We start from the raw sequence: 15,318 nt of genomic DNA, 5'->3' as shown, positions 1-15,318 counted from the left end.
AGAGTAAAAGAGACAGAAATCACATGTTCACAATAATTTTCCTCTCGACAAATATAAATTTGTTTATATGTATGTCTCGAGTTTTACAAAGCATTTTCAACCAATATTTTCTGCTACATAATACAAACGTCCAATTAAAACTCTGCATAAGGCCGGGCCTTTGCGGATTATGACCGGCAAGCTATGATACTGAAGCTCTGTGCTCCAGATATTGCAATACCGCGTTTAAAGACGAGACATGAGGATGTTTTTTGTTGTATCGTTTCCGAGAAAAGGGTAGTCGGTATATCCCACGACAGGATCATGCGTGTAAAAGGTAGCCCTGATGTACCTATTGAGAGGTGCATTGGTCTCGAGTCTCTTTACCAAGTCCGGGTTCGAAATAAAGAACCGGCCATACGCCACTAAATCAGCGTCGTCCTGAGCCACAGCCTCGATTCCTAGTTGCCTAGTGAAACCGCCACTACATATAAAAGTTCCCGTGTACGCCCTGCGCCAAGTCCTCATGAATCGTGCCTCTTCTTCCGCACTGCCATGTCTGCCTGATTCTGTTTGCCCATAGGCCGTGTATCGGGGCTGAGTTACGTGGAGATAAGCCAGTTTTGAGCCGTAAACTGTCTGAATCTTGTTGAGTCTCTCGATTACTGCTAGGCCGAGGATGAGTGGATTTGAGTCCATTGCGTCGAGGTGGTCTATTGCCGGTGAAATTCTGACACCTACTCGCTCCGCACCGATGGCTGACACGGTTGCTTGAACAACCTGTGTTAAAAATCTGCAGCGATTTTCTAGAGACCCGCCATACTCATCTGTTCGTTCGTTGATTCCATTCTTCAAAAATTGATCGATGAGGTACCCGTGAGCCCCATGGATCTCGATACCATCAAAACCTGTTCGTCTTGTAATTATTATAGGCAATGATGAAAGGTACTCACTTCATAAAATTGGAACCATTCAACTCAACTACAACATGCACGTATCAGTCGAAGTGCCAAATTTGATTTCTATGTCACATAAACAGCAGTGAAACAGATCTGTGTACACAATTGATGCTATTCAATAAACAAAGACGAGCAACTGAAAAAGAAAAATGCTTGAAAAAAAGCTGGCTAATAGAATTGCAACATCACTATATGAACTACATGAGCAATTTACTCCATCTAATTGATCTACCACAATGCTTTTACACTTCTAATTTCATCATATGTAAAATCACCACGACAAAAAGCTCAAGAATTCAAATGCTAAACTAAGCAATAACAAGATTGATCAATTTACAAGTTCTGCTGACCTGCTTCAATAGCATTCAGGGCCGCCTGACGATAGTGTTCTACCAACTCAGGTATCTCACGAGTTTCCAATTTACGTGGCTTCGGGTAAATCTCGTGACTCCCGTCCGGTAAAAGCACCCTCCACTTGTTTGATATTGGCTTGTCCGTGGATGAAATTGGAGCAACTCCACCAGGCTGAAGCACTGCAAACACAACCAAGAAAACGCAAAATTCATCATGGGACAAAATGCCAGAAAAGGATTCAACTTCAAACATCTTCCTAATTTGATCAGTCTAACATATGCTCTCACAAATCTTGGCATGATAAGAACACGGATAGAAAATCAGATTAAAAGAAAACCCTTTTCAAGAAGCGCAGGCGCACAATCAACTGAATTACATTGTCAAATATCGAATCAGGGCCATCTATATATTTCGAGGACTAAAAAAAAAGTACCTCGATGAGAAGCTCGGCCAACATGCCACAGTTGACAGAAGATAATTGCACCCTTAGCATGAACAGCATCCACCACTTCCCTCCATGCCTCCACTTGCTCCTTGTTAAAAATACCTGGCACATGCGGAAACCTGCATGGATTCAAACAACAAACGGGAAATACACATGAAACCAATCTTACCATGTATAACGTTGCCATCTTTTAGCTTTTTTTGAATTATTTTAACTTTAAATTTAATTGAATAACTAATCAAGACAGATTCATGACTTCGTTGCATTCATATTACAAAGCGATGAAAAAGAAAGTTAGAAAATCGTATGTAATGTGCGGTTACTCGTTGCTGAGTGATCAAATTCTTATGGAACTTTCGGTTATTTTTGCAAAGTTGAAAATATGTACCAACTTTGAGATATTGATTAAATTTTTTTCTATAGATTGCAAACAATCCCAAGTCCCTCGTAAACGATTTTTTGTGGCACAAGTACGTTTTTAAGGGTATATATAATACATAAAATTATATGGAAAATTGAAGGAAAAAAGAAATACATGTATTTTTATTCAATTCAAGACTCTATTTTTTACTTTTGAAAACTTCGTTTTTTAACATATGTTTCAAGTGTATAAGCGCTTAAAAAACACGAGTACCACAAATTTTGGCTATAAATTTAATAATAGATGGGCTTTTATATATTTTACTTTTGAGTGAGTCTCATGTGAGACCGTCCCACGGATACTAATATGTGAGACGGGTCAACCCTACCCATATTCACAATAAAAAATAATACTCTAAGCATAAAAAATTATACTTTTACATGGATGACCCAAATAAGAGATCTGTCTCACAAATTCGACCCGTAAGACCGTCTCACACAAGTTTTTGCCTTTACTTTAATTAAATGATTTTTTGCTTGTAGCTGACTGAATTTTTTCTGGAATTTTTACAAATTTATTTATAAAAGGAAAAAACTTATTTTTGCAATTATTTACCGATGTGTATAACGGGGTCAGGGATCAATAATGCTAGTGGGCCAACGATTCTTCTACCCTTTATCAGATGATGAATTCACGAAATTACCCTGCGGCAGTGGGGGAGATCATGGTGCCCTCTGTGATGAGGAATCCACCTTTCGTAGCTCTCTGTGTGTAATATTCAGCAAGGGCAGGCTGGGGAATACTGTTCAAGGCTCTGCATCTGGTCATGGGAGCAAGAACCACCCTACCCACAAGAATATATCATTTCAATAAAAAGTAAAGATTCACAAAATAAGAAGCAGAAATTCGATCTGAAAACTTGAAGAAATCACTTATTTTTAAGAGTTGGGGAGGAGATTCATTCATGGCTTACGTACCTGTGAGAAAGATTAAATCTTCCCATCTTGTACGGTGAAAAAAGAGATGGGCTCCCTCCATCTAACTTCGTCTCCGCCATTTCTGCACACCAAGCTCTGAGAAGATACACAAAAGAAAGAAAAAGAAGTTCTGCAAGAAAATCTCTATACTATTGGGAAGAAGGTGGAAAGGGTGGTGGTGTGCTGTGAAAGAAACCTGGGCTTGGGGTAGTCAGTGAGAATAGTTTTGTCAAAGACTGTACGGCCGCATTCGACATAAGGGCGGAGAGAATTTATGGAACGAGGAAATGGGAAAAAAAGTTGTAATTATTAATTTCAGATACTGTAGATTTATTCGCATTTTACGCACGATGTTCATATGTGAGTCCAATAATGTAGAATTCTCATGAGTTGTGCGATTCTGACTTCTTTTTTGTGCGCGTTGACTCGGTCTGTGTGTGGTCGGTCATCTCTTCCTGCACCCAATAGGGTTCCTCAAAAGTTAGGCAGCAGTGGGAACTCGAATCAGCTTTGAGTTGAATCCAAGGATTTGAGTTACATCATAACTCATGTTTGATCATACCTACATTCGAGTCATTTGAGTTTATAATCTTATTTCTCATTTTTCACTTCCACGATACTAATTAATATTATTGTGTAATTTTCATTCTTTGACTATTCTTATGTTGATCAAGAAAAATATAATTACGTAACAAAATATATCGATATGTCACACGATGTGTCAAACGATTATTTCAAACACACGATAAAATTCAATTCAATTTGCTCGCCACCTTAGCCTAAATCAATGTTATTGACCTAACATAACCCAACCTTTCTTAAAATGTGTTTGAGGAAGCGTATGAGACGATCATAGTTGTTATAAAAACAAGTTATTATAGGATTAAACGTAATTATATCTTATAGAACATTTGTAACTAAATTCCACGGAAAGTAAATATCAGCCGTATCGATCGAGTTCTACAAATAATGATATAATATTCTTAGGACGCAAAATTTGTATATGTTAAAAACCTGTGTGCACAAAATGTGATTGTTTCTTCTTCTGTCCGTGAGATTGGCATTATTTCAAAATTCAAACAAAGTGTCTGTAGAGAAGCTTTGATTGGGCTCGGTCAGATGGCCCAGAGTTGGACTTTTACTTAGGCCCAATTCTGTTTGAATTCTTGAGACTATTTTTTGGGTACGGAATCCTAACAATCAATGAACCTGACCGAACCATTTGTCAACAATTCCAGACAATTCATAGCAAACGGACATGGAAATTTGGAGATTTACTCTTTTAAAGGAAAATTTGGCATTTTTTAAATCTATTATATATATTTTAATTTCTAAAAAAGAACTATTCTTAGGTTTGTTTATCTGTAATGCAATTTTTTTTTTAAAATTTTTCAATAAAAAAATATCGTGTGTACGCGAATTAATTTTGAAATCTTAATAAAAAATATATTTTAGTTCCACATTCAATTTTCCAACACAATCATGATTTCACTTGATCTTTTACAACTCACAGCCACAGGTGTAGACATTCTAATAAAAATACAAAATCTCCGAATTTTAAAGGTCCACTTGTCCTTAAAAAATTAAACAAACTTTTAGATTCCGGTAAACATAAAATTCGATGCATTTTCCAAATGTACGTTTTTAAATAATAAATAATATTTTTTAAAAAAATAAAAACAAATATATCCGTCAAACACGTTCTAATATTATCAATCTAACTAAAAATATAACATCTCGATTGTCCTTACAAACCAACATAGGCCTTTTCAACGTGCTTATGTCTTACCTATGTACTTCATGTCAAAGTTTAACTTGAAATACTGTAACAAAAATCACAATTCACAACAATCAAAACTCATAATTAAAGTAGAAAAAAGGGCGTGGATAGATAAACTCGAAAAGATGTGGTCGTCAAGAATCAAGTAATTGGAAGAAGAAGCCTATAGCTAAGACCATACATCATAATAGCGATTTAATCAACATGTCCATGTTATGATGCGCTTGTTTTCTTTTGAGGACAAAGGCATCATGCCCCGCTGGTCTACTTGTTAATAAACTTCATCAAGCTTCCCAGAGTTTTATAAAATTGTAATAAATATAGGAGTAGATATCTTGTAAGACGATCTCACAGATATTTATCTGTGAGATGGGTCAATCATATCGATATTCACAATAAAAAGCAATACTCTTAGCATAAAAAGTAATATTTTTTCATGGATAACTCAAATAAGAGATATGTCTCACAAAATACGACTCGTCAGACTGTCTCACACAAATTTTTGCCTAAACATATCAGAATAAATGTACGTATTTAAATCCCGTGGGTGGTCTTTAACTCTTTTGTTAATTTTTTCCCAATTTTACTATTTTGGTTTTTATGGATGATTTTTCGAAATTACCAAAATATCCCTGATGATTTCAATCGTAACTTAAAACTTATTGTATGTAAATTTTTGACTGGAAGTTAACTGCACGTGACAGCGGTCCGAAGCATGCGTACAAGGCAATGAAATAAAGCCACTTCCGCCGCTAACCAAACTTTCTTTATATTAATTAATTTATTCATCTTAATTAAATAATAATAAATAAATAAAACAGCACCTACGGATCCTTCTAGCCGAACATATTTTTATTGCCACTAATTAAATATATTTTGATTAATCTAACGTTAAAAAAAACATCATTTTTATTTTTCCCATTTGGCACAACTCCTAACCAAACCAAAAAGGGATTATTTGATTGATTCAGTTTGGTTATGAGGTTGATAAAGTTGGTGGATTATTTTTAATTATTGTCTGAATTTCAACTGAATTAAGTAGTATTCTTGTGAAAATTAACTGAATTACCTACTAATTGAAAGCTCTAGAGGAGGAAAATTTAAAATAAAAATAATATTACACAAAAAATGTAATTGATCGATATGGAATATATAAAAAAACCATGTAAATATATAGTTGATTTGTTGAATAAATATAAAAATATAATTGAATTGGAAATAAAACATGGGATATTAGCATTTGTTTAGTTTTATTGGTTGGAAGTGGAAATCTAAAAATTTAAGTGTTCAGATTAGCGAGCATTTAAGTGGATTAATTAGTGCCTTAAAATTGTTTATTACATCAATAATAGTAATTATACATCATGTTTTTCTCTCTTTTTCTCCATTGTTTGGAGGTTTCTGCCAATTTAATCAATTGCCGAAACATCGACAAAGACGCGGCTTTCCTTTTCTCTGTTATGGCCGCCTGAAACTCCCTGTTTCTCTTAATAAAGCCCTCTTCCTTCTTGATTTTTGACGTCTCTATTCCTTCATTCGTATTTTAATTAAAAGGTGATTTTTATTTTTTTTTTACAATTTATGTGAATACCCGCGTTTATTTTGCTAAGTTTGATTGGATTCTTAATCCGTTTCTGAGATTCTACTTATCTTCTTGAATTATTGACTTTTTTATGCAAAGGATTGGTTGTATTTTTATTTCTGATGGACATAGTTAAAAAAAAAATGGAGGCTTAAGCTCAAATCTTGTGAGATTTTGTCGTTTAATTCGTAATAAATCCATACACCCGAGGTTCAAAGTTGTGATCTTGATTCTGAAACTAGGAAAACTTTGGAAAGTTGTGATCTTTTTGTTCTTCAGTGGTTTTTTCTTTAATTGATGAATGTAAACCAGGTAGGTGCAAGTAAACAAAGCTTTTCCCTATCTTTTTTAAATATAATTATAGACATATTGTAGCCTGTAGTTACGGATGTCTTTTTTTTTTTTTTAAATAAAAAAAAGCACTTAGTTTCTTTTTTGTTTTTTAGGAACGTGTTGGAGGGGTTAGTGGTTAGGCAAGGTGAATAACGATTGAAAGGGTGTATTCTTGATTTTTGTCTCCAATCAGTATTTCCTTTCTCCTATCTGTACCAAGCCCAAGGGATGGAGTGCTTGATGTAAAAAATCAAGAATAAATCAACACTCGTGTTGACCACAATCTTTTTATTTGGAGAATCTCTGTACTCTGAAGAAGTTGTGAATTTTACTCTTCTCTATGTAGGGGCAGAACAAAAATTTAGGATAGGGAGAGTGTATGGATTTCGGGGGGAGGGGTGAAAGTTTTAGATACATGGATATAAGTCTTTTAAATATATTCGTTTTAGAGATGGTTGCCCCCACCTCGCACACTTCAGCTTCTATTTTTGTTCAAACGAGTTCTATCTATGATTGTAATTTAGCTAAATTTAGGAACAACTTTAAAGATTTGTATTGGTTGGTTTGTTTTTGTTTATTTCTCTCATTTCGTCTTGCTTTTATATGACCACCTCATACACCACCAGAAGGGCTTACTGAATAGACTTTCCATCATTATTTCTAAGATAAGAATAGAAGTTGGAAGCTTAAAATCTGGAGTTATGCTCGGATTTTTATTGTTTTTTCTGTGTATTTTTCTTAAAATGGATGTCACATAATGCCTTTGGTCAAAATGCAAATATCAGCAGTGTGAGGTTCCATAGAGTGGAGGTTTGATAGATGGAGAAAAGTGAAGAGTCGGGTAGCCCTGGGTGGAGTGCATCATTCTTCATGCAAACAACTGAAGATGTGGCTAAAGCTGTTGCTGCTGCTGCTGCTGCTGTTCATTCTCCACGACCTTCTGTGGTATATTCATCAAAAGTGGAAAGTGGGGGCCAGCTTCATAAACTTCAGCAGCATGTATCTAGAATTATTAAGGGTCTATCGAGTCCCCCTGAAGTGAAACGTGGACCTTACAACCCAGAAATTCTTACTAGTCAAAAACGTCAATGGGCGAGCTTTCATTTGCAGTCCCTGGTAGGTTCTTGTCTCATACTTTAACAAGTTTTCTTTTCACGTTTGCAATCTTAGTTAAATTTGTGCCCGGTGCTTATTATCTGGTTTTTTTAAAATAATTATTCAAGAAATAAATCGAAAATCCTTTCTCTACCACAACAGAAGCTCATTTAACTAGAACAAACTGTAAATGCTCTAGAAACCCCACCATTTTCTAATCTTATGTCTAAAGTGAAGCCATTAATATATAAAATTGAAGTTTTCCATTATTTATAATGCTAATATTTTCAGGATCACAGAGTCTGGAAGGAGCCATCGAATCTCTTTGAGAGCATGGTAGTCGTTGGGCTTCCTCCCAGTTCTGATATTCAAGCACTACAAAATCTTTACTTTGCTAGAAAGTCTGAAGGCTCTGGGAGGTTTCGAAGTGCGCTTGGTGGTCCGCATCAGTCTCGTGTAGAACCTAATCTTGAGCCTCAGGTGCTGATTTTGTATATTCTTCCACCAACTTTGTTGTGATAAAATTTAAACCATCATAAAATGAGAAACAATATTCTTTAATGGTTTTCAGGTTTTGTTCGTTTACCCTCCAGGCAAACAGTTGCCACTCAAATACAAGGATCTCCTTTCATTTTGTTTTCCTGCAGGAGTAGAGGTCATGTGAAGTGCAATTGTTTGTTTTCCTCTTACAACTTAATTTAAGTTTGTATATTTTATTTTAGTACTCTCATTTTATTCTCCTTGGAGTTATGGTTTTCTTGTTTGGCAGCTAACTCTATCTGGGTTAAAAAATAAGTTTAATATGGTTTAAATGGGTAAGAATGGGGGCAGGCCACATAAGGTGCAAATTATAGTAACATCCTAGTCAATGATGATTAAAATAAATCTTTTGTTCATTATCCTTGATAAATTTTTGGGACTTTATACACAAATCATGGCTGTTCTCCAGCTCTGTATGTGTGTGTGTAATATTGTCTGTAGATGTTTTTCAAATCCACACAAAATAATGGTTTGTAGGTTTTTATTTTTTATGGCACTTCTTTGTTTGATAGCCTAAGAAGCTGTTTGTTTGGAAAGGGGGCCCCTTTATCATTTGTTCCAGTTCTATTGCTCTGGTTCATTCTCATTGCTGTTGTTTTGTACTTTTCTAAATTATTATGGTGGAAAGTACCTGGGATACGAAAGGTCTCAACAGAGCTTCAGTTTCATGCTTTTGTGGATTATCTTTCTTTAAGGCTGTGCACTTGAGTCTCATTTGCAGTGATTAGTCATGAATAATAGGGCTAGCAGAAACCATGCCTTGTCTAAGATTAATTTCCTGTGGGCGTGATTGATATAAAAAACGGTTGTTGAGGAATTAGTTTTTATTTAGGTTTCTAAATCAACTCTTTGTTACAGGTTAATGCTGTTGAGAGAACTCCATCAATGAGTGAATTGAACGAGATACTTTTGGGACAGGTATTTTTATAGTGCTTCTTCTGAAAGTGATTTGACGACTTCCCAACTCTCTTCTTCACAGGCCTTTTTTCCGGCTCTCTTTTTTATTCTGTTATTATTTTTCATAAGATTTTCAGTGTAGTTCGATGAGTGTACTTATCCCTTTCTACTTTTCTATTTGTATTTATCACCTTGGGTAGGTTGGGTGTTTGAAGAGATTGTATAAGTGCCCATTTAAAAGTCATTAGCTCTCTCTGCCAAGTGCAGTGTTAATAAATATGGGTGTATTTACAGGAACATCTGAAACAGAGTGATCTGTCCTTTGTCTTCCGGCTGCAGGTGTGCTGAAACCATTCTTTACAAGTTTTGCCATTTGGCTCTTGATTCTCTTTTGCCAAACTTGGTTTCTACTGTACCTTATTTTCCTATAGGTTTCTGATGACTTTGAAATGTTTTAGGTGGCAGATGATTCAACTCTCTATGGTTGCTGTGTTTTGATTGATGAAATCGTACAAAAGCCATCAGGATTGATTTCTATGATGTCAGATGGGCATCCCTTTTCTTCTAGCCTTGGCCGACATATTTTGACCACACGTCGCTGTTACTGCATTCTTTCGAGGGTGCCGTTTTTTGAACTGCATTTTGGAGTATTGAATAGGTTTGTCACTTGACGTGTCTATGTTGTGTTGTCTGATGCATCTCATTTTAAGAGATATCTGTCTAGATCCTTGTTCTATTCCAAAATATTTCACCCGATGATGATACAATTACTTGCTTGTCTAATTTAGATTCCTTTGTTCTTTTATTGATGGTTCTGTGTTTCTTACTTCACGGAATGATTTGCTGCTGGCAGACTTGTGATCCTTCTTAAATTTTTGCTCCTCATGCTGATGTTCCTGGAAATGGTAAACTCCAGGATCTGTTGAATCAAGTAGTTTTTAAGATACTACACGTTTGTGGTCATCTCTTGACCAAAATTCGTGTGCATGTCACTTTAGGATTCGGTTTCTTGGTGTTTGATGCCGGATAAACTATAATGATATATTTGTTCTTTTGGCATCTTCATGAATACACCTTAGTGTTTTAAATTTTAGATTGCTCGGAAGTGTTGTGGTTTCTACTTGTTATTGTTCATCCTTTACTTCAGTTCTTACTGTATTCTGTAGCATATTCACTGAAGAGAGATTGGAACGGTTAACAAAGGAGATATATAACTTGGATCTGGAGTCACCTGTGAGCTATGACGAAGATGAAACACTGGAAGAAAGCAGTTGTTTAGCGCTGGAAGATGGAGAAGGTGCAACGTCAAATGGAATGGTTGAAGAAAGAGTGACAAATGATACATTTTTCTTTAAAAAGCAAAGTCTAAATGATGACAGTAATATAAAGAAGGGATCTGCTGTTGATGTTTCCGTGGTTGATGCTTCTATTGAGAATAACATCGAAGGCAATCAATCAGTCGAATGTCGTCCACCAAATCTTGAGAATAACATTGCAGGCAATCAATCAGTGGAATGCCGTCCACCAAATCCTACTTTACCATTATTACAGTTTCAGCAACTGGAAAGCTCTGAATCTTCCTCAAGGTAGATAAACTCCCATCTTTGACCTTGTAATTTTATGGTTTTCCACCATTATCGGGTTACGTGAAAAACATACACAGTGAAAACTTTAGTTTCATCACAGATACCACGAACAGTTCCTCTTCTGCTGTCCAGAGAAGGAACATGTAATTTAACAAATGCATTATGAACTATGGATGCAGTATTCAGGGCTCTCCAAGTGACTATAGACATTTCAGGAGTGATATGGATGAGGCCGAAGTGGAAGAGGCATCATCATCTGGCCAAGATGTCCTCAGTGAACATAGCGATATAACTGATTGGGCAAAGGTTGGAATTTTTCTTCTGGATGTATTTGGGTCTCATTCATATTATTATCTGTCTGCTGAGGTATTCTCATCCCCGTTATGTTTTCAGGCAAACAATCATGGATCCTTGTGTATAATTTGTGAATATTATCGTTTAAATTGTCCAACACGTGGTTCAACCCTCAAATTCCACCCTTTGGATCATTTGCATCCTCTCGAGTATCACAGACCAAATGAAACAGTCTTACATGTTGCTGGAGCAACAATTGATTTGAGATCATGCAGCACGAGTTTGGAGTTAGCAGAGGTATGATGGGAAGAATATAAGTTTTCACCCTTATGTAGATCTCAGATGTTTAATCCCGTTTATGCAGTTTGATTTGATACAAAATTGTCTGGTAGCTTTCTCTGAACTTTTTTCTGCTTCTCTGGTTAGCTTTTGGTTGTGATATTGAGTGTCGTCCTTTCAACTGAGAAGTAGGTCTGCCATGTGTTGGTTTTTCCTTATAGGTCCACAGTGCGTTAATGGTGGAGGAGGAGGCCACTGCTTTATCTGTATGGGCTGTTGCTTGCTTATGTGGTTCCCTCCGACTGGAGCATGTAAGTCCATCCCCTTATTGAGTTCCATGACTTTTAACATATCATCCAAGGAAACACTGATATGATTTGGCAGATTGCCCATTACAATAATTTCCTTTCAACCAGCTTGTTAGAAGGCACTATGTGCAACACAAACACTTTATTTTGTGGTGGATCATTCAATATCTAAAAGTTTTTCAGTTCCCTTTTTCAGGTATTGACTTTATTTGCAGGTGCTCTTCTGGAAAAGCAGATTGTGGTCGTTTGTTCAAATTTGGTAGGTGTCAGTTGCGCAAATTTTAATTTTTTTGTTAATCATATTTCTGTCTTATCAGTCTGAAGGTTTTTGGCATTCTGTGCATATATATACTTATGCAGTTTCTCTCTCAGCTCTATCTGTAGACCATCTGGTCATGTATCTGGTAAAACTATCGCATGATGTGTGTTGTACTTTAGGGTTAGCATGCTAGCGACAACTTCATCCAAAGGAGATTTACACTAACCAACTTTTCTTTTCAGATTCTTAATACTCGCATCTGCTTTTTTCTCTTATCTTTACATTTTTGCTGATTCTCTGGTATATCGTGGAAATGTAACTTAAAAGTTTCTACTCCATTTGGGTTTTTATTGGCCTGCAGGGTATTTTGTCAGCTATAGTTTTGTCAATTATACCACTGATTCGTCCGTATCAATGGCAGAGCTTATTAATGCCGGTACCTCTTTGTCCCTGCAGTAGTTTTTCATGGTTTTTTTTATGCCTTTGGCGCAACTTTGTTTAGCTTTAATATGTATTGTGGCTGCACATGGTGATTGTTATGGATCTGAGGTTGTTTTTGCAGGTCTTGCCAAATGATATGCTGGACTTTCTTGATGCACCTGTCCCTTACATAGTGAGTTTTTCCTGTACTTTTTAATTAGTGAGAAAATCGTACTCGATTTTTCGTTATTTAATTTTGAAAGCCATATGAATTTCGGTGAGTTTTTAAAATATTTGAACCTGAAAGCTTGGGCTACTACTGTATTGGATCCTGAAACAGAAGGTGGAGCTTTAGATGTCTGTATTAGATGATGAACAGTAAACTCGGGAAATGTTGAGCTTTTCCAGGAAACTGATTACGTATAATTCTTATGAGCTCTACCAAGTTTTGAATTTATAATAAAGAGTTATGTTTTAACGCTGAAGCATGTGGAGCCAAAAAAAACAAGAAGTAGGATCCAAATCTCAACCATAGGTTATTTGTAGCATATGCATGATTCCTACTCTTCCAAGTTATTGTCTAGCCGATTTATCTTTTTTTATTTTTTGCACTTGATGAGGCAAAAATATTGGCAAATTCTTATGCTTGATCTTGTGAGTTTATGAAATTAATAGGGTTTCATGATATTTAATAAATATTCCATTTCTTAACTTGAAATTCACATAACTATGTTTCTGGTCATTATCCTGATCAAATTTGATATATGTGAATATTTGCTTTCTCAAAGGCAATGCGCTGTTGCTACACGAAAGAGATCTTGTTTGCTTTTGATTTCTGTTTAGTTACAGATGTCCATTTTTCTGAGCAGGTAGGTGTGAAGAACAAGACTACAGAAGTGCAGTCAAAGATGACAAATGTCGTACTCGTGGATGCAAACAGAAACCAGGTGCTTATAGTTTCTAGTTTTGTATTAGGCACTTGAAAAGTGATCCAAGATTTCCACACACGAAATATATTATGTTGTACAAAGTCATGACCCAAAGCTTTTATTGTCTAAACATTTTGGTGTTCCTATTTGGTACTTTGGTCTCTTGGGGACTTCTAAGGTCCCTTTTTTAAAATTGGTTCCACTTTTTCTTTGGACGCTATCTTTACGGTCTTTTAGTAGTCATGCAAACATTCTAAACTTGTGATATATTGTAATCTCTTTTATTTGATTGTATCGAGGCAACAGATGAAATCACCAGCGATACCCCAGTTACCTCAACAGAGAGAACTATATTCGCGCCTTAGTCCATTCCATGAGAAGCTCGTGGGAGAAAGTTACTTGGGGAAGAAAAGACCAGTTTATGATTGTACTCCAGTACAGGTATGTAGTTCTGTTGGTGTAGTTACCCCTTTTTCTGAGTTCTACTTGAATTAAATTAACAATTAGGGGTAACACCCGCCCTCCAAAAGAAAAATAATAATAATAAAATGAATATTGGTCTAGTGTACTCATTGTAACATTTTCAGGTCGAAGCTGCCCGAGCATTTTTAGGAGTGTTGCGATCTTACTTGGATTCTCTATGTTCTAACATTCGGTCTCATACAATTACTAATGTCCAATCTAACAATGATAAGGTATGTATATATTTCTAGAACACAACAAGCTCTAACCACACTTTGCACTTGGACACGTACTGTGATTTCATATGATACAAAGAGTGCATCTGAAGACAGAATTTTTCTAAATTTTTTTAAAAGTAAAAAACAAAAGAAAAGAAAGAATAGGGGCTCTTGTCGAAAGAAGTTATATTTTTGGAGCGCTTGATAATATCAGAAAAAGAAAGTAGTAAATATGGTTTTTAAGAATTCTGTTTTAACTTACCTTTTTTAAAGAATAAAATAAGACTCTATTCAAAATTATATCAAAATGTAAATTGATACAGATTCATATAGAAAAGGTTCTTTTTGATAAAGCATTAGTTTAAGCTAAATACTCCTACATTTAAACTCTTTCTAAGTAAGTGAAAACTTTGGGAAATGCCATTTAAAGAATGAGATACTGGGACTTCATATTGCTAAAAGCATTTGATACCGAAATACAAAAATAACTTCGAAATATGCACTATTTAGTTCTTTGTGGTTATTTCCAGAGGGTTTCTTTTATATGCCATTTTGCAAGTCTACTTTCATTGTGGTGACTGGGAAAAAATATTTCTGGCCTTCCTGTTAATATTGCTATGGAGGTTTTGGAGGATATATTTTGGAGCATGAAGTATTTTTTTCGTTGATCATCAGGTATCTTTGTTACTAAAGGAGAGTTTCATCGATTCTTTCCCCAGTCGAGACCGACCTTTTATGAAGGCACGTCCCTTACGCCTTATTTCCGTTTCCTTAGTTTGTACATAACTTTACATTACGGGCTTGCATGGTTTTGCTATTGGAGGTTTTGGAGGATATGTTTTGGGAAAAGTTATAATAGCATAATTCTGATATATTATTTCATTCTCTGGATATTGGTGAACAGCTTTTCTTGGATACACAGCTCTTCTCTGTACATACAGATTTTGTGCTCTCTTTTTTCCAGAAAGAATAGTTCCTCGATCAAATGTGTGATGAATGTATTAGAGACGATATATACATTTTCAATGTATCGACTGCTTGTGTTTTGCTTCACGATCACGTGACTTAGAGTCGAAGGAAACTTTCTTTTCAGTCGTGTTGTGATGCATCCCCATGATTTATGATATGGTGGAGGTGTTGAAATGTATTTGTTGTACTAAATTTGGACGAATGTATGCAAAATAAGATGATATTGAGCAATGTTTTTCTGCTGTTTACAATCTGCCGTGATTGCTTATCAAAATTCAGTTTGTTTCTCGAA

The 15,318-nt window shown here is 35.6% G+C and overlaps 2 protein-coding genes across 3 annotated transcripts; one reads left to right on the top strand and one right to left on the bottom strand.

The window, feature by feature from the left end:
- Positions 1-24: 24 nt before the first annotated feature.
- On the bottom strand, positions 25-3,379 carry LOC140825475 (12-oxophytodienoate reductase 3-like). Its single transcript, XM_073187277.1, has 5 exons — positions 3,076-3,379; positions 2,802-2,942; positions 1,726-1,856; positions 1,289-1,471; positions 25-887 (listed from the first exon to the last, which is right to left on the bottom strand). Exons 1-5 carry the CDS (start codon positions 3,153-3,155, stop codon positions 226-228), a joined length of 1,197 nt encoding a protein of 398 aa, XP_073043378.1. The 5' UTR covers positions 3,156-3,379; the 3' UTR covers positions 25-225.
- Positions 3,380-6,234: 2,855 nt separating this feature from the next.
- On the top strand, positions 6,235-15,277 carry LOC140825474 (uncharacterized). Of its 2 annotated transcripts, none has more exons than XM_073187275.1 (19): positions 6,235-6,409; positions 7,556-7,886; positions 8,157-8,345; positions 8,437-8,520; positions 9,264-9,323; positions 9,597-9,641; positions 9,761-9,960; positions 10,469-10,888; positions 11,068-11,194; positions 11,282-11,479; positions 11,683-11,772; positions 11,966-12,028; positions 12,390-12,464; positions 12,591-12,641; positions 13,318-13,395; positions 13,684-13,818; positions 13,965-14,072; positions 14,733-14,798; positions 14,962-15,277. In XM_073187275.1, exons 2-19 carry the CDS (start codon positions 7,590-7,592, stop codon positions 15,028-15,030), a joined length of 2,355 nt encoding a protein of 784 aa, XP_073043376.1. In that variant the 5' UTR covers positions 6,235-6,409; positions 7,556-7,589; the 3' UTR covers positions 15,031-15,277. The 2 variants fall into 2 exon arrangements, with proteins under 2 accessions (XP_073043376.1, XP_073043375.1); XM_073187274.1 differs by having other exon boundaries at positions 6,236-6,409; positions 7,559-7,886.
- Positions 15,278-15,318: the final 41 nt, after the last annotated feature.

Source organism: Primulina eburnea, chromosome 3 (genome assembly GCF_022965805.1).
Source record: "Primulina eburnea isolate SZY01 chromosome 3, ASM2296580v1, whole genome shotgun sequence".
Lineage (NCBI taxonomy): Eukaryota > Viridiplantae > Streptophyta > Magnoliopsida > Lamiales > Gesneriaceae > Primulina > Primulina eburnea.
This window is presented reverse-complemented; position numbering and strand designations above follow the sequence as displayed.